Raw genomic sequence first — 24,488 nt, 5'->3', positions numbered from 1 at the left:
CCGCATGTGAATAACGTGTATAGTTCCAAGAACCAAAACATACCTTGCATTGAACCTTTTATGTATTTAATTTTTTAACACAATGGTATTCATAGAGAATTGTTGATCTTTACTTTTCAGAACTTTCCACAATGCCTGCCTGTTCCATTGGCGGTTGTCCTTCGAAGACCCATAATAAATCTGAAGGTACTATAATGCATGTTTTCCCTAAGACAATAGATCAGATAAGAGAATGGGTCCGATATTGCGGATATCCACCCTCTGAGCTTGAAAGTAGAGTCCTAGAAGTCTTTGCGGACAAGAGGGGTGATCGATACCGCATCTGCAGCAGGCACTTTACCTCTGACATGTACTCCACATCATTGCTAATAAAGAAGAACACACCGCGAGCGAGGCGAAAATTGCTCTCAACCGCTATTCCCACTCTATTCGTCCACATCCCTCCACTGGTGAGTCAAGTTTACGTATTTATCTCTCGGCCTTGCGGTAGTGTGTAGCATTAGCTAACAATAATTTCCCCATTTATGTATCCACTCAATATGAAGGCGGAAGATTCTCCATCCGTGTCGTTATTGCAGTCATCAGCCACTTCAAGCGCCTATCGGGTAATCTTACTTGGCTATTCTGCCACTGACTTGTTTTAGGCATGTAAATCAATAGTTTTAATTTATCGTGTAATTATTTTACCTAATGGTACACCCTTGTACTCGTCCTCTAGTCTTTGCTTTCAGTTATAATTATTGTTATCCAAAATAATTCAAGTACTGTCTTTCAGGGAGATGCTGAGGAGTCCAACGTATTGACGACTACCGTTGATGTCACTCAGATGCTCGAGGTACGTTTCAGGACAGTTCCATCGATGGAGATCATCAGATCTTGCATTCTTGTAGCGTGATTGTTACACACAATGTTTCTATCATTTTTAGCCATTGATATGTCCTTCTGTCGTCGCCCTCCTATGTGTCTTCTTTTTTCAATATTGTGTTCATTACTAATGAAAGTCCTATGTTTCAGGGAGTCGATGGAGCATTAGTCCAAGAAGAAGGGGGAGCGTGCAGTTACGGGTCGGCGCAACAGCTTGCAGAAGTGTGCACCGCAGTCACATCGTCCCTTGATGTTCTTATGCATTTCGAGGTATGGATACTGACAGCTCGATCAAGCGAGATCATATGACTTGATTACATCCGCTATACTTCCTTCTTTATTAACGCAAGTACTATGTTTCAGGGAGATGACGGAGCTTCTTCTACAAGAACATCACCCCTAGTAGTTGATGCAGATTTCTGGGTGGTGACACTTCCAACGATCGAGCAAATCGAATCATATTTAGATATCCATTATTTATTTTAGACAACTGATCATTTGTGCAGGTCTATTTAGATGAGCCGTTGACGCCTGCACAAACTTTATGTTCTTTTTATCAAAATAGAAAACCATACTAATGCAATTACTGTGTTTCAGGGAGTCACTGAAGCATCATCTTCAATAATATCATCAATGGAAGTCTATGAGGAGCCCGAGGTATGGATCTTGACAGTTCCATCTAACTAGATCAACAATGCGTGAATAATTGTCGTTTGAATGTTCTACACAAAGCGTTCATTCGTGTTTTGCTATTGAGATGTACGTGGGTATTGGTCCCCAAGTACATTTTGTGTTTTCAATATTATTATACATAATAATGAAAGTTCTATGTTTCAGGGAGTCGATGGAGCGTCAGTGCGTGATGGATGTGCTTATCATGAAAATATAGTCGTTGCAGCGCAAGAGGAAGTGGAGACATGCACACACGAGTCGGAGCAACAGCGTCCTGATGTTGAAGTTCGAGGCAAGAAAGTTTCAAAGAAAAGAAAGCAAAAGAAGGTTAGTGTCCTGGTCACTATATTATGTTGTTTTTCACTGTTAATAGTTCAATACTGTAAGTTGTGTTTAAACTGAACACCCCTTTTCCAATCTGTCCTCTAGTTGCGAGTGGGTGTACGAACTAGATCTACACAGACAGTGAAGCGAACGAGAGATGTTGCTTGTCAAACCTTTTGGCAGGGACTTGAGACTGGAGAAGCATCGTGCCAATGGGAAGAATATGAAGTGATTGACAACGGAGCTATACCACCACCAGCCATTGATAGTGAATGTCCTCCTGGTAGTTCGGATGCAGTCGGAGATCAATTCACAGAATCCACACCCGCAAAAACTAAGACCGCGAGAAAGTTGAAGAAATTGTTTTATTCACCCATCGCCGGAGAAGGAACAGATGTTGCAATGGAAGAGAATGAAGTAGACGACAATGAAACACCATCAATATCACTGAACATAGCGGAAGACGATATCAGAGATTCTACCTTTCATGTGAGTGACATGTCCTCAACGTTACAGGCCGAACCAGCTGGGATGCAGAGTGACAGTATAAGGAAAGAGGCCAAATTCATTGTATTCGATAGTTGTTTGATTGATATTATTATTCGGATGAAATGTGGGCATTTGGTTGGTGGGGAAGTATGTGGGGAGCCATTGATTAATGTGACTCGTGCAATTCGAGGCACTAACCTTAAAATACATGCCACCTGTACAAAATATCATCCTTTCACATGGTCTGCACAACCTATGCTGGGACAACTGCCAGCAGGCAATCTACTTTGTGCAGCGGCTGCACTTTTTAGTGGTTCAAGTTTTAAAAAATTAGAGTCGTTCTTTCAGTTTGTGGGAATCCATTTCATTGCGAAAACTCAGTTCTACAAATACCAAACCGATTATCTATTTCCAGCCATTAGCGAAGCTTGGAGAATGGAAAAAATGTCTATTGATAGTACATTCGCGGGCAAACGGTTCAGGCTAGCCGGTGATGGACAGTGCGACAGCCCAGGATTTTCAGCCAAGTACTGCACCTACCACTTTCAGGACATGGAAAGTAAGAAAATTGTGAGTTCGGTGGTCGTGCAGGTGTCACAAAGTACATCCTCAGTGGCCATGGAGAAAGTTGGCTTTGTAGCATCATTGCAAGAACTACAATCGCGGGGAATGGTGATCGACCTGATAGCCACGGACAGACACGTTTCAATTGCCAAGACAATGAGAGAACAGTACAAAAATATAAATCACCAATTTGACGTTTGGCATCTTGCAAAATCAATCAATAAAAAATTGTCGGCTGCAGGTAAAAAAAAAGAATTGCAAGGTATTTCACAGTGGTCCAAGTCAATCAGCAACCATCTTTGGTGGAGCTCAAAAACATGTGGAGGGTCGTTGGAAATTCTACTGGAAAAATGGCGGTCAGTAATGCCACACTGTACAAATGTTCACCGATGGAACACGAACCAACATTTCCACAATTGTGAACATGGCCATTTGTCCACAGAGGAGGCACGGAAGAAGAAGTGGTTGATTCCTTCATCACCCACTCACAAAGCCATTGAAAAGATTGTATTTGATAAAACTATAACAAAAGCTTTGAGTGGACTCACGGAATTCTGCCACACAGGAGATTTGGAGGTGTTCCACAATATGTGCCTAAAGTACAGGCCAAAACGATTGCATTTTGGCATGGAGGGCATGATAAATCGGACTCTTTTAGCGGTCTTGGCACATAACCATAATGTTGGCCGTCAACAAAGTAGGACGACCGGAACTTTAGGGACGCTTCGCTACAATAAGGCCTTCACTAAAAGAAGTAAACAATGGGTGATCAAACCAGTGTTTGAGGATATGCAATATGAGTTTATTGAGAAACTTATTGTTGACGTCCTAGATAGGCACATAAATGGAGCTGTGAACGAACCTGTGCAGGGGACAACTGCATTGCCACCCAACATTGCATCTGTTCCATGTCCACCTAAAGAAGAACTCATTGAGAAATACACATCACGGTTTAAATGATTGTAATTTGATTGTCTGTTCTCTCAAGTCTCCTCATGTCGCAGGCCCATTGAATATGTGTATCTATGTATTGTGTAAATAAAAGTGATTCTAATATAAATCATTTTTCAATAAATATAGAATCTCTCCGTATTTATGGTTCTGTGTGGCTGCAAAGCACGCAGACAAAATGCAAAGATGGAGTGTAAATTTCAAGTCCTGTGAGAATGCCTTACACTGAATGTAGCTAACTTGGAATGTGTGCTCGTTCGAAGTGAAGGTCAGCTGCTTTGATTTTTTCTCGGGTGCCAGAATGGCCCACGACTCAGAATAAGGTTCTATTGTATTTTGACCTTGACAGGCCTGGACCACGTAAGAAACGATAATGAATATAATTTCAGAAACGAAAGCCATTTCATGTTCGTTCATTAGAAGAAATAACGTCGGCATAGAAGGAGTGGTATTTCGGGGCTGCCCTACGCACAGACGCAATGGAAAATGCAAATATAATGTAAGTAACTCTTTAGATGAGTTTATACCGCAATTTAATTACTATACAGTTGCTTTAAAGACGGGTTAAGTTGTACTTGTTCGTTCTATGTGGCATGTTGTTTTGTACCGCGCACTATCTTGGGGAGAACCGTCTACTTGGCCCCCTTCCCGCCCCTACCTGCAAGGCTAAAAACCTCGGGGTCATCTTCGACTCCACACTCTCCTTCTCTCCTCATATATCTGACGTCTCTAAGAAGTCACACTACCAGCTGCACCTCCTCAGAGGTATTCTTCCCTTCCTCTCCTTCCCCCAGAAGCTCACTGTCTCCCGAGCCCTGGTTCTCTCTAGGCTGGACTACTGTAACAGCCTCTATCTTAATCTGCCTGCCTCCACTCTCCGCCCTCTGCAACTTATCCAGAACAGAACTGCGAGACTTGTCCTTGGCCTCAAGCGGGCCCTTTTTATTTATTATTTATTATTTATTATTTTATTACGCTACTTACCTTGTACTGCACTTCCCCCCCACCTCCTCTCCTTGCACTTTCTCCTTTTCCCCTTACCTCTGCACTTGCGCGATCTGAATGACACCTGGCCTAGTAGGATCGTTTGTCTGTCTTCCCCTTGTTCCCCTCCCTCCCTGCCTCGTCGCGCCTTGAAACACTTGTGTATAGGCGCGTTACAAATACCATATCATATCATATCATACTTTTACGGAAGCACCTCAAAACCTTTGCTTCTGCTTTCTCTCTCCCTCTCCCCTGCTACAACTGGTCCACTGTCTGCGATCTCGGTCCTGGGCCCTTCCACTCTCCACCTGCACTCCCTGTCAACCCCTGCACTGGGGGACTGTCTCAGTATCCTACAGCCCCCCTTGACGTATAAAACCCAGTTGCACTGTCCTAGCTATGAAATAATTTCCAGACCTAATATATAAAATGAATAATTTTAATAAAGATCTGATGGTGAGACTAATTTCCTTTTTTTATGTTTTTCAAATAGATACATCGTCCATTATTGTCTGTGTCACGAGTACCAGACACCGGCGGATGGGTTTTTTAACCGCCAGTTGCTTCTCCACGTGAACAACGTTAGCACCCTGACCATTTTGTGGGACGATCGCCAAGTACAAGTATGCCCTTACGCGGTACTAACGGCTAGATGCAACATACAGACCGTTGTGGTGCCCTAGTGCCTCGTTGTTGGAATAGCCATGCGATTATCAGTGCGACCGAAGAGCTTATTTTATCGTAAACCAACACCATGTCTACTGCACACGAACATCGCTTGCCTCAAGACGAAATATTTTGGATCGAGAGCAAATAAAAATTCATTTATCTAAGACCCTGTGTACAGCAAAGGAACATCGTGTGCCTCGAAACGAACTTTTCGGAACGTGAACAAATAAAAATGCAAATCGCTGAATATTCTCAAAACATTTGATGTCAAATAAATTTACTTTACCAAATTTACAATCTTGCGGTTTAATTTAAAAGTACAGTTTCATATTCCCAATTGTGGCGCGCTGTGTTGTTTGAGCTCATCTGTGTTGATTTCCTGGTTCTGTGTGGAGTCGCGTATAAGACGCCTGGGCGCGTTTGCCTACGCAGCTCAGTCACGTCACGGATAGAGGCGGGGAATATGAATGTTTTGATCAAGTCTGTTTCAGGGGCGGGGGATTTGATTTAGTGCCGCAAAAGCAGGTGAGCCAGGGCGATGCGGCAAGTGATAGGATTATCATAAAATGGCGGCTGATTTCGAGTGCGTTAATGGACGAAAAGTCGGGTAAGGTCCATAGGAAAGTTTTCCACGATCTACCGAGTTATGTTTAAAAACACATGGCCGAACCGTAGGGACAATAAAAAAAAAGTCCCGGAACTCTCCTTTAACATACGTAAGCAAGGGTTGGGTGTTATTAACCTGTGGGGTATGGAGATAAAAGGGCTGTGTCCCAGATTCCCATCCTTATTCCCAGGAGGGGAGTCCCTCCCCCTGAGATCCTCCTGCATGCTAGCGGCCTCATCTCCCTAGCCTCATGGAAAGGGACTCCCCCTTTGGGAGCATGATGTCATATGGAAGATCATCACAGTTCCTAAAGACTTCAGCAAATAAAAACTCCTTCTATTATTTGCCAAATTATCCCAACAAAGGAAATCCATGATATTTGTTTTAAAATGTGTTAGTTTTATACTCCAAAGCTTCGAGACAGCATTATTTTAGTTATGTTGCACAATAGCAGCATGATTTTTAAGTTTTCCAGTTTGAAGTGAAGATTATTCTTTTTTCTTTTCTTTCTTTTCATCATATGAAATGACAAGTACTTGAAAAAGCTGTCGAGAAGTATGTGTAAACATACAGGATTTATACCATGACAAACCAAGCTAGAATGCATAGGAGCACTGCACTGTAAGTGCAAAACATGTATTTTCACACTTCCAGCTTAGAACTGTTGGAGAAACAGTGATCATGCAAGTCAGTTTAGGGTAGTAGCAAAGGCAGACAGATCTACTGTTTTGCAAGATAATGAACAGAGCTGCATGCTTACTCTACCAGACCAATTCCCCAGCAACCAGACCCAGTCACCTAACCTCCACCTTTATAAATGTATGACTCTGACTGAATTGAACTTCGAAAGAAGACCCTTCAAACAACAGTTCAATGTCTTAGAGTTGTCTTACCGCCAGTCTGAACTTTTTTCCGGAATGTTTAGTGATTCCCTCATCAATGCAGATGGCTCTGCCACGCGCATCACCTGATCTTAGTCTTTCTAGAAATCCCCTGCACATGCTGCCCATGTGCCAATACTTTTCTGTTGCTCCCTGCTTAAGCCTTCAGTTTGTCTGTGCGTACCATGCAACATCTCTGGCACCTCACACACAAATGTTGCAACAGCAGCTTCCACATATTGCTCTTCGTGATGCCCTTACTTTCAGGATGAGTTTAGAGGAAAACATATAACATTCATAAGAACTCAATGAGCTAGCAAGCTCCAATAACAAATCTAGAAATTAAAGAAATATTAGCAAACCTACTCTAAACCTTAGCTCAAAAGAAATGAATAAACACAGCGAGATCATGTGATGAGAACAAGTACAATTAAATTTGCATCCACAGAACCAAAACACCAGTAAAGATGTCCAAGGTCTTAAAAACTTAAATAGAACTGTTGGTTTTGTAAGGCTGCAGAAGTAAGGCTCAAACACAATGGTGGCATGTTTTTGGATACAGTCTTTTATTAATAAAAAGGCGGGTTTGAAAATGCCTCTCTAACCCTAAAGTTAATAGGGGTTTCCCTACCTCAAAGGAAATTAGTGAAAATGTCAGGGAATCCGAAACTAAAAAGTCTGTCACTGTCGTGTCCCATAAACCAACTACTGTCCCAAACACTAAACATCTTACATAACTGTGCAAGGATGATCTCTTTCTAAAGTAAAAAGTGTTCTTTAAGATTTCAATCAACAGAAAAGTTCCCAGGTTCTCTGTTAACAAAAGTGATGCAAAGTAATGTTTCAAAATGCAAGATTTCAAAGCTAGGGTTGTGCTCTTTCCCCTAGACTTCAATTCCCAAGTTGCTGGATAATTCACAGGGAACTGTTCCTTAGCTTCACATTTCCTTCACATTTTTTATATCCTCTCAGCTTGGCATGCTCCTCCACCAAGTATAGGTTTCCTTTGGTCAGTCATAGGGTTCTTTTAGGCCTCTGGGCCATCTTCCCTCTTTTAATGTCATTAAACAATTAGGGAATGTTCTTTCTGTTCATAGACCTTTTTCTTATCGACTTGACACAGTCCGCTACCAAGCGTGGGACTCCTTTTGTCAGTTATAAGGTTCTTGACTCTCTTACTATTGATCTCTTATATGGGTGCGAGTGTCCCGTACTCACAACACTTTACACGGCTTGGTTCATTCTCCAGCCAAGCAAGTGATCTCTCTTGGGATGTCTCTTTTCTTCTCACAGGTTGCTAGACCCTCTCTGGTTTAAACTTCGGTTTCTAAAACGCGTGTGGGTCCCAGACTCGCACTGTTGCATTTTATACTCTTGGTTCACTCTTTTACAAAGTATACAATTCTATTGTTTTCTTCAGGGTCCCAGACCCTCTTTCTCTTAGGTACAAGTCCCAGACTTGCACTGCTGCGTTGTACCTGCTTGGTTCACTCTCCTGCCAAGTATTCAACGGTCTCTCATTTACTTCAGGGTCCCAGACCCTCTCTTTCATCGGGGTCCCAGATCCTTTCTTTCCAGTTCCTGAACTCACCCTGATGCTCCCCCGGACCTCTCACAGCTCCCGGGCAATCTGTGTACCTGTTTGCCTCTTTCTTCAAGGTAACAGCGGTTCCCATGCAGCTGTATCTATTTTGGAGGCTCCAGCAGCGTTCAGGCGTCCAGCAGGGTTTGCAGCGGCTCTGCAGGTTAATGCTGTGCATGTTCTGTCTCTTCCGTGCTTCGTCTCATGTCAGCTGCTTTCGTGCACGGCTCCAGCTATTCTTCTTCAGGTGATGGCTCTTTTTGCCTCGCATCTCTCCTGTGCTTCTGATTGAGCTTGAGCCTGAATATGGACTTCGTTCGAACTCCTGCGTACGGTTGAACTATTGCTTTGGGCCAATAAATGGTCTTTGGAAACAAGACCGCTTGCTTGGTTCCTCTCGAGTGATCCACGTACCAGCCTTAAGGCTATATGCAGGATACTTTGTCTTACCTGGTTTTTCAGTGTTTGGTTGACTGGCCTGACAACAGTATATATATATTAGCTCTATCAGGGGAAAGGGCAGGAGGATTTAGAGTTGGAGAAGGGGTCGAATATGATTCCGCGGGTGATACCACGTTCTCTGGTGATGGTCGTACCCAATCCCATAAGGGAATTCCTTCTTTTTTCGAAAAAACCCATCGAATCTTTTGGGGGGGTGGGCTTCCCCCTCAACCCCCCCATTTTCAAAACAATGCAATGTTTTTTTTCGGAGAAATTTAGCGGTAAAAAAACCTGCGAAAAAAACATCCCACGACAAAAGGACATTGTACCGGTGCACCACCCCCAGGGGGACTATTGTACTGTGGATGCAGCATCCTGGCCCCATGGGAAAAGGTCCCCCTCGAGGGGAGAAGGGACAACATCCTCAGATTCCTCATAGTTTACTAACGTTGACTAAACCATATGACTAGGCCTCATCCTCTGGATTAATCTTTGTGACTTTTCCATATTTTGTTTAGTACGATTCCTGACCGTGCTTTCGTCGGAAAGTGCTTTGTTGCTTTCTGAATTTAGTTCCACACTGAATGAATTCAATAATTATAATAATAATTCTTGCAAAAATATAAATTCTACATTTTGGCTGATATGCTTTCCATATCAGCAATTGTGCAATGCTGTATTGTTCCCCACAAAGATTTGCGGATTTAGTACCAGTGCAAATGCGAGAGACAGCGCTGGCACAATCAGCGTCGGACAGTAAGGAGCCGAGCAGCGGAGCAGCAGTCTTCTGTAAGTTCTCTTTTGCGCTTCACCTCAGCTACACTTAACCTACCCGCATTAACCCCTGCTGCGGTCTATAAGTGTCCAGCTACCGATTCTACCCTCGCATTACCCTGTGCCCAATAAGTATTCTATCGAACCTCTGCTGCCACGTTCTGTCCTGCCTTTAATGGCCCGTTTTCATGCCTGTCTTGTCTCCCCATTCCCAAGGAGGGATTGGAACGACCACCCAAACATCACGCTAAGAAATCTGTATTGCTTTGTATCACGATGTCTCTAGGCATTTATGGCTATCATGTCGGCACTTTGCTATCAATGTTAAGTGGTACGTAGCACGTGTGCGAGCATATTAATTAGTGCAAACGGTGCTTATCTGTGGCACTGATATCTTCCTGAGTAGCCTGCATGCGTTTTTACACCTATCTCATTAATGCTGCATCGTTTCCCACCTATCGGGATAAGGCGTCTTAGCCCCACTGGGATTTCTAAATCCTGCGGGACCCTGCTGCTTTAATCGCTACTGTCGGCTGGTACACTGCATTTGTTAGCATATTGTGATTTTCAAATCCTGCTAGACCCTGCTGCTATAATTGCTCTCGTCTACTGGTACACTGCATTTGTTAGCTTATTGTGATTTTCAAATCTTGCTAGACCCTGCTGCTATAATTGCTCTTGTCTACTGGTACACTGCATTTGTTAGCATATTGTGATTTTCAAATCTTGCTGGACCCTGCTGCTATAATCGCTTCTGTCTGCTGGTACATTTCATTTTAGCCAAACTGCCTTTAAACCCAGGTGTTCATCTGCTGCTATAATCACCTCAGCCAGTTCATGTCAGTGCTGCCTATATCACGCCTAGTCTACCACTCTCACGCATGCTACCTAGCCTAAATTGAGCCAATATTTGCCATCTCATTATCTCATCTTGTCACATAGGAATTGCGACTCTTGCCGCACTCTGTTCGCCCACGTTAAACTCTAGGCACTAGCCTCCATTCTGAGTCTCTTCCTGACACTTAGTGCAGCGTGTCTATAGCTACAGATACTATCTGCCATAGTCACACCGCCCAGCTAATATTGTGACCAACTCCGATAAGCTAGTCTCTGTGCATTGGCCATTCCCGGCTACTCCAACATACCATCGGCCTGCGCCGTATCTGCTTAATCACCCGACATAGTTGTCTTCTGCCACTTTGGAATTACTTGAACACCGTGGACATGCTGCCCCTCCCTCCGGCAAACACTCTCACATTCCTCCTAGCAATCACACTGTCCTTAGCTAAGGCACACCGTGCAACACCCACTCGCACTATCTACATTCCTCGCATCATCTCCTGCGCATACTACACGACAATGCACCATAGCACTGCTCCGACACCCAATTCCGTCATTTACACACATTCCTCCAATCCCTACCTCAATGAACCAGCCCTGTGGCTCAAACACTTCACAACCAAACCCACCCCAAACCAACCGTGAACAGTAACACTTAGAAATGCTAGACTTGGATCCAGACTGATTCGCACTCCGTGCGCCCAACGCCAACACACTAACACCACCCGTGCCTCTACTCAGACCTCACCTAAAACTTCCATAACCGCACCTAAACAATTGAAAGGAGCACTTATCAATGCCAGATCCCTTACCGCTCATGCCCTCGATGTCGCCGACCTCATTACCACCCAGAACCTTGACTTCATTGCGATCACAGAAACATGGCTACACGCTGCTTCTGGCCTGCTCTTATCCCTCGCAATTCCTGATGGATATTCTATCCTTAGAAACGACTGCCTATCTAACTTGTCCTAAGGTGGCGGCATTGCCTTCATACATAGGGAGAATATCAACATGAGACTGATCCCAAACATTCATTGCTGCTCAGCGGATTCACTATCAGTGAAACTTTCACTCTCACCCACCAATACAGCGACACTTCACCTCATCTACAGACCACCTGGTCCACTCTCCTCCTTCGCAGAAGATATTACGTCTATCCTATCCAACAATACTAAGCCTAACTCACAAGTGCTACTGCTAGGGGATCTGAACCTTGGACTGTCTGACCCCAAGGATCTCATGGCCACAGAAGTTGCAAGCATTGTGTTTAACCTAGGATTCCAACACCGTAACCTTGCACCTACACATAAAGGCAGAACGCTTGATTGGATCGTAGATTTAAATTGTAATACTACGATAAATTCCAACTCAGCCTGTGTTTGGTCCGACCACCACGTCATTATCTTCCAACTACCAGCCACCACTCCCAGCACCAAACCTCCAATAGCCCCCTCTATCCCCACCAGGAATAAAAAGGACATCACCAGGGACAAGCTACTCCCGCTCATCCTACCCACTCTGAACAACTGTGCCACATTTTATAACGACCCTACGGTCTTGGTTGACACTTTCAACCGAACACTGCTCAAAGCTATCGACACCATAGCCCCACTCAAACTTTGAAAAGCCAAACAACGAGCTCACCTGAACTCATGGTTTACGCCACACCTTAGAGCTCTGCGTAAAGTAAAACGCAAGGCGGAATCACTTTGGAAAAGTCTTCCTTGTGCTTCTAACAAAGACAATCTCTTCATCGCATCCCTTAATTACAAGGAGGCGATTATTCAGGCAAAAAAAGAAACGTACAACCTGCACATCTCGCAAGCTGAATTCAACACGAAGGAGCTTTTCAAAATTCTCAAAGAATTAGAATCCACTTCGCCTATACCAGATACGTGTAACAAAGACAGCTCCTGGTGCAACAGCATCCAAAATGCTCTTCTCTCCAAAATAACCACATTACAAGTCAAAATCAATGCCAAACAAAATACTCTTCTCTCCGAACCTCTGGCACCTAAAACACCCACCACTTTCACTCAGCCCCCATTTAGCTTCACTCCTCTTACTATCTCTGAGGTTGAAAAAGTTATCAGCAACCTTAAACCCTCTAACTGCCAAGGGGACTCCTGCCCGGCCACTATCATTAAGGAATCTGCCCACGACCTTCCTACCTTCATCAGCACCTTCATTAATTCCTCATTTCATTCCGGAATTGTACCAACAGCCTTAAGGACGCCTGGGTCATCCCACTGCTGAAAAAGCCGACACTTGATCCGTCCATACCAACTAACTTCAGACCAATCACAACGGTTCCGTTCCTCCTAAAAATCTTAGATAGAGCGGCCTACCTCCAGATACAGAAGTATCTGGAGACTAATAACTTACTTGGCACAAGACAATCTGGATTCAGACCTAGGCAAGGGACAGAAACAGCCTTATTCGATCTGAAAACTCAAATAGAGGACTTAAAAGATAATGGCAAACTAGCCCTACTATTGGACCTCTCTGCGGCCTTCGATCTGGTCAATCACCAAATCCTATGCCAGCACCTAAAATCTGCTGCCCACTTTTCTGAAAATGCCACTAACTGGATCAGATCCTTCCTTGACAATAGACTCATGAGAGAATTCTCACCCACGGGCTCCGCTGACCCATCTCCGGTCCCATGTGGAGTTCCCCAAGGATTGTGCGTATCTCCTACGCTCTACAATGTTTTCACCAAGCCTTTATTCGATGTGCTTCACTATCTGGGCGTCACCTACACCAACTACGCGGATGACACCCAGATACTCATCCCCATCACTGGTGACTACATCGCAGACGCCAAAGCGTTGGACGACGTACACCAAGTCGTCCAAGCATGGATGACACATCATGAGCTCTGTCTCAATGATGACAAGACAGAGCTCCTCATCCTTGGCACCCAACAAAGACTTGACCCGTCCTTCAGCACTTTCAACATTGATGGTTTTTCCATCAAAGTGGCTAAAGAGACCAAAACTCTGGGAATCTACCTTGATTCCACACTGTCCCTTAACCGACAAACTAACGCAGTTGCCGCTGCATCAGCCTACACTTGTAAGTTAATTACAACCTGCCGCCCATTCCTCTCTACCCAGAACTGTATCACTCTTGCCAGGACATTGGTTATGTCTAAACTTGATTACTGCAATGCACTTTATCAAGATACTAACCAACGTAACCTCAATAAACTTCAGATCGCCCAAAACAACGCGATCAGAGCAGCCGTCGCCATTCCTTGGTCGGCGCACATCTCTGACACTAGGAAAAGCTTACTCTGGCTGTCTGTCGCCCAAAGAATTTCGCTCAAATCATTGACTCTCACTCACAAATGTGTTAACAACCAGGCCCCTACCTACTTAACCTCCCGCTTCTGTCAATACATCCCCTCACGGACACTAAGATCTGCCCAAGCACAATCGCTGACCATACCAAAATACAATTTGCAGACTGCCGGAGGCATCAGCTTCCCTGTGCTCGCATCCAAACTTTGGAACTACGTGCCACTATCCATCAGAACTCTCCAGTCCGCTATGCTTTTCAAACACAAAGCCAAGCTATGGCTATCCTCTACACCTCACTCACTATCAGCCTAAGCCACCTGCTCCACTACTTATGCACTACCGGCACCTTTGCTTGTGAATTCATTGTTTTGCCTGCACCTGTTTCCATGCCACTTTTGTACCGTTGCGCCTTATTATATGCACCTGTGATTATAATCTTTGCCTGTCTGTAACTGGATCAATGCCTTTTTTGTACCTTGTGCCTTAAGATATGCGCCGGGTTGCCCTCAGGCCTAGTGCGCTATACAAATAAATAAAATACAAACACAAATACAATTTCTTCTGCATTGAGGCAGCTTTCCAATTAAGTTTTCTGCAATTTTCATATGTTGTCACTTTACAGCAATTTGGAGAAAAAAAGAGACATTTTAGAATATTCGTTCATCATCATGGCAGTTGTCATCAATGTCAAGTCTATTGGCTTTTGAAGAAAAGCTGGATGGTTTGGGTTAATGCTGGGGCAACTGGGTAAGGACGGATGGAACCCGGAGGAAGGTGTTTCAGGAGAACTGGATGGCTGTGGTCAATAGAATGCAACTCGGAGACCAATGGGTAAACATGTAAATAAAAAATAAATAAAAAAAGAATAATTCCGTATGTTGGTACATTAATCAATTAAATGTCTATTGAGATTCTGCACCAATATGTGAGGCTCCTGAAACCTCCTCTTGTATTGCTCCAGAGGACCCACTGTTTAGGCACCATCAGTAAACTCTCTACCATGTTCCTATTTTTTTGTTGCGGAAATTCTGTATTTATTGAAGGTTTTCAGAGGCACATCGGGTACATTTTACAAACGGGAGCCGTTAATCAATCCACCTTGTAACTACAAACGTTCAGTGAAGGCTCCATGCACAGTACATCTCAAATCCAAGCTATATAAGCATCTTTTTCCAATGGACCTCCATCGCCCCATTATATATCTTGCACCCCCTCACACCACCCCACCCGCCCGTACATAGTGCAGACAACGGAAAGGGCATATGAGGAACGCAAGGAGAAAAATAGGCAGAAACGGGACACAGCAAGCAAGGTACAGTTGTGAAGTCAGGGCAGACCAGTATGCCCTTGTTTGTTCTCCACCTTCATGTCACTGGATCGCAACAACATGCGAGGGCCGGACAAGGATCAATTGGGTATGGGTTGCGTGACTTGGGCCCAATTACGGGTGACGGCGCTCAGCGGATTCACTCCCATCCCATGATGGGATGGGACTTCTGGTTAATCACACCTGACTGGACCCCACACAGTACTGAATGCACTATTTTCCCTCACACAATCTCGGATCACTCTCCCGTACTCCTTGACCTTAAGCAGATACATGTAAATAAGAGCCCCCAACGCTGGAGAATGCCCCTGTCCTTCTTGCACGATGCCACAACAGTGGTCCTACTGAGGGAAGAGATGACAGATTTCTTTGAGCGCAAGGAGAGTACAGTGGATTCTCTGTCCATAGTGTGGGAGACCTTCAAGGTCTGGATGCGAGGGCAGATTGTATCCAAGCCCCCTGGTTCCCTTCGCGCCATTCACCAAGACCTCCAGGTGACTGAATATACATTATGCACATGCACAGTGGAAAATAGTTATGCACTGGCACCTGAGGAATGAATCAACCCTGGCTCAAATCCACACACAACTGGACATGTTTTACAAACTAGCCGACAAAGAGATTCTATATCTCACTAAACCTATCCAAGCGAGAAGATATGGCGAGGGAGATAAGGCCAGTAAATCGTTAGTGAGACTCATCAAGGCTGAAAACCTCAGACAACCAATCATCAGTACATGTGACCAACATGGGGAAATATGTGCGAGAGAAACTGCAATTAACAAAGTGCTTGCTGAATACTATTCTTCACTATATGCCAACATTAACACTGTGTCTGTTTGCGAACTCGCCAACTACTTATCTATGATCCCACTGCCCTCTCCATCATCAGAGGCATATGAAACCCTGGAGGCCCCCTTTACCACTGACAAAATTACATCTGCTATCAAGGGTCTAGCTGCTTGGAAGGCTCCCGACCCGGATGGCTTAGGGATTGATTTATACAAATGCTACACACAAGAACTTGCCCCTAAACTCCTAGCAATGTGGAGCGAGGCTCTCGCAGCTGGGACCCTTCCCCCATCGCTCCGAGAAGCAGTCATCTCTGTTTTACTCAAACCCCATAAACCCCGCAGGAAGTTGCTTGATATCGCCCACTTTCTTTAATTAATTCGGACACCAAAATATTTGCCAAAGTCATTGCAAACCGCTTGCTACCCTTTATGACCCACTTGGTGCACCCTGATCAATCAGGATTTATACCCACCAGATCGACCTCCCTGACTTACGTAGACTTTTTGCCATCATTGCTCAATTAGACCCAAGGCCAAAGTAATGGCGGCATCATTAAACGCTGAAAAAGCATTTCACACAGTGTCATGGCAATATGTGTTTGCCATTCTTAAACGCTTTGGGTTTGGCCCACAATTCTTGAGTTATATTCAAATTCTCTACAACGAACCCAGTTCTGCGGTCCGGACCAACTACGCCCTTTCGAATAAATTCCCTCTATGCAGAGGCACGCAACAGGGATGTCCTCTTTCCCCCCTATTTTCCCTCACAATTGAATTCCTAGCTGCCTTGGTTCGTTCCAAACACTTACATGGAGGGGTTCATATTAATGTCCCCCCCCACAATGAATATCATTATATGCTGATGATACCCTACCTAAAATGCCAATAAAGTCCTCAGCTAGATAAGACAAACTTGTTAAACCTTTAAAGTCCCAGGACAACAAGGGAGTCTCTGGTAGCTCAAAGGCCAGACATACCTTGCCAAGCTTTGGGACTTTGGACTGTTTTGTTTTGGTTTTCATCATTTTGAGAAAGTTTGTAAAGCCACCCCAAGAAAGAAAGCCCTTCTTGGCATATTATTTTGGTTGAAATCCTTGGTTTTGGGGGAGAGAAAGAAACATTATTTTACTGAATAAATCCTTCAAACCTAACATTCTGCATTAGAGTACCTCTTGGTCCGAGTCAGGGGTATGTCACAAATGGTACATTAAAACATATTTGTGAAATGACTGTAAGGCATAGCAGGTGTCATCCAAACAGCTGTCAACTAGTTTTCTGCATTCTCCACAAAAAATCTCAACATCACCCTTTACTGCAAACCCAGAGCCTCTTTCCTAAGGAGTTGCACGGGCCAGTTCCATCTCCTGTTCTCTTCAATCTTTCCCTCAGGCCACTATTTAGACTCCTCAGCAGCCTAAACCTCAAAAGTAAACTTGAAAATGAGTCCATGGGTTACAAACGTTTTTGCACCACTGCTTCATAGAAACATCCCAATGGATGAAACAAACCTGGCTTCACCTAAATACTCAACAGGTAGTCTGTCATGTAGAATGGCAGCCACCCGCAGGCTGTGGGGTCTCCAATTCAGACCCTTGTCCAGCTCCAGTCGCAAATGTCCACTGTTTAAAGAGAACATTTAACATCACTTAAAAAACATAGTAATCAAGTCGGTTCCGCCTCAAGTTTTTGGTCAGAGTCTCGGTAATTGTGACCGGCACACACTACTACCAACTCACCTTCCCTGGGCTTATTTAAAAATATAATTCACAGACTGAAGCTAGAAAATCCATTGTGGCTATGATTATATGTGGCCGCTGTTACTCCACCAACATTACTGCCACATGCAAGACTTTTCAGTGGTGTTCCATGGAACTGCATATTCAAGTCAAGGTGCTCTGTTTCACCAGGCTCACCTACTCTCACCTCAGAACCACTTAAAGCAAACTACCACCTGCCACAGCACTATGTAAAAGTTGCAGCTCCAGACTCTGTCTCGTCCCATCAAATTGAAGGTGATATCAACAATCAGTTACACTGGAAACATAAGTAGCACTCCTCCGGAAGGCCTAAAACCCAAAGAACTGCCACGTTTTACTCCGTTCTACTCCCTCCGCTCCTAAGTAATGGTAGCACTGATACCCAACACTTCTAGACATGTCACTTACGTGCGTATTCCATATGTCAGGCTGATGGATTTTAAGTATTGGAGCAGCAATCTTGGGGGTAACTAGAAACACTAGTGCCTTGATTAACCTGTTTGATTGCTGTGCCTTACAGTGTGTGGACTGATAGAGGTAGTCAAAAGAGTGTTCCAAACTACTTGACGTAAATTCTGGTAAACTCCCAGGTTAAATATCAGGAGCCCTGACTAATGGAGCATGAATGTGTGGCTGCCTTATAGAGTCCTCAGAGATCACCATTTATTAGAGAAGAGAGGCGGCTGGTTATGATGACCCCAGCTGCCTTACTTTACCTGTCAGATAACATTTACTCTTGAAAGGTTTATGAAATCAACCCCAGGGAGCATTGCTTTTTTTAGTGCTGTGCTTCTTTGAAGCATTTAACTTATCGAGAGATGTATTCGACCAGAACTTTACAAAACGGTGGTCGAACACATTGTGGCTTCAGGGAGCTCTGAAACAGTATTAAATTTGCAGTGTAATAGGAATACTATCAAATTTCAAAGCCAAGACGCTTTTAATCAATTGTGCATTATTGTCAAAAAAATAACAGTGTAATTGGCTTCTGTAATTGTCAGTACAAACCTTGTAAACATTGTATTGCTTACTACTAAGCATGCAGTAAAGCTATGAGCATCTGGAGAGCTGGCATTAATGCCAAGGGCCAGCGACACGTATGCTTATAAGAAACTATGGAATAATAGATGTTGGTACTTACTTTTTTTGCTTCCTCCAGTACTGCTTCTGTATCCTGCAAAACAAATAGCACCTCCTATTTAGATGCAGAGAAATGCTGAAGCAAAAAGAAAATCCTCAAACACTTTCTTCAATTTGTACCCCAAATATTACTGTGTGACTTGCTTGTTGACAGCTACAATGAAGGCATGTAGACGCATGTCTTGAGCAGACCGAACATAGGTGGGTTAACTTCACAGAAAACAATGAGTTACAAATACTAGCTGGTAGGCCATAGGTCAGTTGGCAGTCATGATCAGATGAACTTTAGAGAACCAATTATCTAATTTAAAGTCCTCGGTAAATTGCACTACCGAGCCCTTCCGAGCAGCCCGTGTTGTGCCATCAGTCTGCTACATTATCTCTCGGCAGGGTATTAAATCGGATTGCTTTCTCTGCTATGGCTATATAGGGCATACAGACAGAGAACACATGAACAGCAGTGTGTAGAGGTCAAATCCTGACTAACATGATTTGTCTCATCACACCTATCACAGGGAAACGTTAACCTGGCCCCTTAGCACTTGCAAATGTTTGCAAATGTTTTCAATCCTCATTCGCTGCTCTTTTCCCCAACACTTTCTGCTTTGAAACAAACTCTGAAGCGTCCACATGGCCAGGTTTTTTGTGTGCAATTGGTTGAACCGGTGCTGTGTGCCTGTCCCACCTTTAACACGTATTTCCTAGTAGAGTATTGGAATAGTAGCTCATCACTGATGGTAATAGGCCTTTAGTTTGAAAACTTTAGGTTTGGAACACCAAACTTTGAAAATATAATCTCAAAGACATAAGTAAAATATTACTTTCTGAAATCTTAACGGAGTGACGGAGAGTGACAGACCTGCGCCTGTGAGGAGAGACTGCACTCCGTTACTCTACTTTCTTGCTGAACCTGCTGAGACTCTCTGAGTCTTTCTTCCACCTCAGTACTGGTGGGTGGACCCACGGTACAAAGAGTACCCTGAACCGCGGAGTGACGGAGAGTGACAGTCCTGCGCCTGTGAGGAAAGACTGCACTCCGTTACTCTACTTTCTTGCTGAACCTGCTGAGACTCTCTGAGTCTTTCTTCCACCTCAGTACTGGTGGGGGGACCCACAGTACAAAGACTACCCAGAACCGCTGAGCGACCGCGGAGTGACGAAGAGTGACAGTCCTGCAGTCCTGACAGGCAGGGCAGGCAGGACTGCAATGTACCACCCTACTACCCTTCCAGTTCCAGATGAAGACGAAGGACGCCGTCTCTGCAGTGCTCGACTACGCACAACAACAGAGCCAAAGCAGTTAGTAGAAATATCTGGTCAGACTAATGGTGTCGCCCCCCTACTGACACCAAAGAGTAAAACTAAGATCATGAACACAAACATTGAACTCCCACCAGACCAAAGCTTTTAGTCCCCATACCCTGCCATTGACCTGGTTGCCCCTATTCGAGGGGAGGGCCTGGCCCCGGGGGGACGGGGTGAGCTGCGGGATGTGGCTCAGGTAAAGGGGGAATTGGCGTTGTGTGGGCGAAGTGACTGTGCTTTCTCGCTCGATCCCGCCTTGCTGCGGACGCAAAAAGGAAAAACCAAAGCCACGTCTACAAACCTTGAACAATTACCAAATTCATGTACATCATCTACGAACACTCCTACTGACCTGTGTGTCCCGGACCTGGGCGTGGGTCCAGCGCCTGGAGAGTTCAACGGGCCGAGGGCGGGGGCGTTTGGTGAGGAGGAGATGGCGGCTTGCCAACCCGGCGACTGCGCGGCCGCGCCCGACTCAGGCTTGCTGCCGGCATGTCCTTCTCCATCGCTCCCCGAAGGGGGTGTGCCGGGGGTGGATGTGGGCAGGGCCGGGTCGGACGTGGTGCCGCGATCGGGACCGGGCACGGCTTCTGAGCCCGTGGATGGCTCTGGAGGAGCTCCGTTGGAGGCAGAGGAGGAGGAGGCGTCCTCACTGGTGGCGCCGAGGCGGCCCGCGGTCTAGGATCAGGCTCTGTCGGAACGAGCCCCGTCCTCGTCTGTGCGCCAGGGGGAAAGCCTGGCTCCGCCCCCAGGAAATGTACTGGTGCACACAGAGCCAGAAGTGGCGACCGCGTTTGTTTCAATCTCAGTAAGCCCTACTGTCTCCACAAACAACAATGACACAGTGAACCCAAAAAAGCGTCAAAGAAATTCAGACCTCCAAAGGATTGGGGGCAAAACAAAAAAAAAGACATAAAAAATGTGCAAACCTGTTAAAAGATTGCATACTACAGACAAATTACAGCAACTGAGAAACAGTAACAACGTCCCGAAGGGGCATACGAATTTAAGAGACTTCTTTAGCCTCAGACCCCTGGCCAAAAGTATCAGGAGAGAAGAACTCACTGACTTAGAAATGCTTGAAGCTTTAAGTGACTGTATGCCAATAGCAAAATAGAGACGACTGGATGGGCACACTGCTCAGGCCCCAACGCCACTTGGGGAAGCTACGGAGAAAACAAATGAGACCTCAAACTGAGGGATGTGGAATGTGCCAATCTGACGCCGAGCATTACTGCTACAAAAGAAAACTTGAGACGTAGAATCAAGTAGGCACAACAGTCCTAGGTTAGTCTTGAGCCCTAAGGCAATTCAAGAACATGTGGCATCTTTAGATAAAGGCTCATTTGCGCCGCAAGAGAGTCTGAATACAGTGCCAAAGGACTCAGCAACGACGTATACGCCAAAAGATCGGATTATACCTAAAATTCCACAGACCACAACTCTTAAGCCATTGTTTCAAGCGCAAGAGAAGCCGGTTGAACTTGACAGTTCTCTTGTCTTCGAAGACCGTTGGAGAGAACATCCAGACAACCTAGAGCTGCCGGGAAACCCAGGCATACCGGGAAAATGTTTAACTGATTTGTCACAAAAAACTAGACCCCAAAGAACTGGGAGCTCGAAGTGGGATAAAACAAATCCCCAGACACTACACCTTGATCACCCCTAAACGTGGCCGGAAGACGAAGAAACTCATTGGACCCTCACAGAATACACAGCTCTTTACAGCCTGTGTCGGTTCCTCTTTGGATGGATTCTCCTTCGAAAGAAAGACATCAACCTCATGTAGAACCAAACATGGGTCCCTCAACGACAAAGAAACCTGACTTCTGTCAATAATGTCTACAGTCACGACAGCACTAGCCACCTTCATGAAGTTAAATGAAGGAATTAGTGACTCTCTGAAGGACCATACATAGATACAGGCCAAGCTATTAGATAAGCTGACGTCTCTAGAAGTCTTTATCATGACCAGGGAACTTAAAGAAAACAGATTACCCAAAGAGGGACCATCAAGACCTCCAGGTGACATACCAGCAACACCTGAACCGGTGTCCAAAAAAGAGATTGGATCGCAAACAACAATCATGATTGACTTAACTTCGAACTCCAGAGAAAAACCAACAAAGAGACACGAAAATAAAAACGATGATGAAAAACTTGAGAGACCACCAATTGCCAAAGTACTAGAACCAGTGTTCATTTTAAACCAGCCCTGCAACGTGACGCCCAAAGCTAAAAGAAAAACGACTAAAAGGGCACTCACAAGTGAGGTGACAGGTGGGCCACCAGAAACAATAACAGTGGCGCCTACTATAGTCACACAAAACTTGCCAAAAACAACAGACACATTTTTTGGAGTGTGAAGCAATGATGAACATAAGTCTTCACATTGACGATAAATCATCCGCAGAGGAGAGGGACGAAAGGAAGAGTGAGCACCCTCAGATTCATCCACGACAAAGCAATTCCCCAATACAGAAAAAGAGACGAGATGAAGAAAGGGAGAAGGCCGGTCAATACAAAATAGCAAGCGGCCGTGAAGGCAGGGTGCAAGGTCACAACTCATACGGAAAACGTGAGGACGTTTCTAGGAACCTAAAGCTCTCAAGAGAGCCTGAGCCCCGCAGAAGAAGGGGGGGGGGGTCAGTAATGAGCAATATCAAGAGAGTCATCTCAAATCCTCCCTACTTTATAGAGACAACAAAAAAAAGCAGTACCTCTTATAGACCAACACCGGATCACCGGAAAGGCCCTGCCGGGCCCGCTAGAACCCACTACATCGCAAAAACAGAGATATATAACAAGGCGGCAAGAAGAAGGACTCCACAAGATGGATCCTGAAACTGGAACAGATTGAGGGAAACAAAGACAAAGTCATTCTAAACCGGAGCTCGGTACTGGAATTTTTCAGTTACTTTCCACACCTGCGTGGCATAAAATCAGATGATTTATTCATAGTGGATCCTAGCCATAGACAGGGTAAAGCCGTCGTCCACTTATACATTGTTTCTTCGTCGGTTTTAAGGTTATTGAAACAGGAAACCAAAAGTCTGTTGAAAATGGGCTACGATCTAACTGAATCAACAAGAAAGGTCTCCATGCAACTAAGAAAAAACTCAGTTACTTGCGTTTTTGGCAGACCTCAAAATCGAGAAACAGAAGATAGAAAACATCACAGGGAGCCAAGGGGGAGGGGAAGAGTCCAAAAAACTCTCCCTAGAAGTAATAAGGCTGACGGTACCCATAGAAATCTAATAGACCACCGTGGAACAAAGTCACCAAAACAACGCCCAACCGGGCGCAGCCACCAGACCTCTCCAGTTAAAAACAGAAGAGGCGGGCGTACAGTAATGAGACCCACACGGGCGACACCTCCATCCCAGTGTGTAGCTAAGAGACCCATGAGCTTAACAAGATCAGGCAATCAAGCAACGAGAGAAAGTCCACCCAAAAAACCTTCAGTGCATAGTTTGTGGGCCTGGCTGCCGAAAGTGTTCTCATCGCATCAAAAAAGATAGCACCCCTTGAGTCCTGAGCATGGCAATGAAAGGCGCTTGCAACTTTAAAGAAGTCTACGAGGGTCATGAAGCTATGCTCATGGAACACTAGGGGACATGCCCATCTGACAGCTCGAAGTGACATAAACCTGGGGGAATTTGATGTCATCTGCCTACAAGAGACCTGGTTGACAGAGACTCCATCTCTTGACGGTTATGAAGTCTTCCTAGCCCCAGCAAAAAAGGGCCCTCGTGGACGACCGTCGTCAGGAATCCTGACAGCAATACGTCACGGCTGTGGAATATCGGCCGCAGTAGCATTAATACGCAACCAAGCATTGCTAATGATCAAGGCAGAGTGGTCTAACTCAGAGAGCAACATAACAAAGGCAACTAAGTCAACGATCATGATCATGAACGTATACTGGAACCCAATCATTAGTGACTCTGGCAACTTCCTTAAAATGATAGAAAATGCTATCGACGAGGCAACCGCAGTACATCTGGTCCAATCACTCCTGATATGCGGTGACATCAACGTAATCTGTAATCGGAAAAACGTCGTCAACTATTCTGTCAACAAGACATTGGCGGCTGACTTAAGAGGAGCGGATTGGGTGAAATTAATGACATCACGAAAGCTGCATAATATAGGCCAGGTACTACAAACTGAAAATACCTTGCCTACATCGGAACGTGACTCATCCAGTAC

The 24,488-nt window shown here is 44.9% G+C and overlaps 1 protein-coding gene across 3 annotated transcripts in view; it reads right to left on the bottom strand.

Moving 5' to 3' along the window:
• TATDN3 (TatD DNase domain containing 3) overlaps positions 1–24,488 on the bottom strand; it is a 481,102-nt gene that overhangs the window by 394,892 nt on the left and 61,722 nt on the right. For all 3 annotated transcript variants that reach the window (XM_069608538.1, XM_069608539.1, XM_069608537.1), the window contains exon 2: positions 18,973–19,005. In XM_069608538.1, the coding sequence (XP_069464639.1) occupies positions 18,973–19,005 (33 nt within the window). The remainder of the gene's footprint in view (positions 1–18,972; positions 19,006–24,488) is intronic.

Source organism: Ambystoma mexicanum, chromosome 4q (genome assembly GCF_040938575.1).
Source record: "Ambystoma mexicanum isolate Mex_15411 chromosome 4q, UKY_AmexF1_1, whole genome shotgun sequence".
NCBI classification, from domain to species: Eukaryota; Metazoa; Chordata; class Amphibia; order Caudata; family Ambystomatidae; genus Ambystoma; species Ambystoma mexicanum.
The sequence above is the reverse complement of the archived record's forward strand: the minus strand, read 5'-3'. Positions and strand labels throughout refer to the sequence as shown.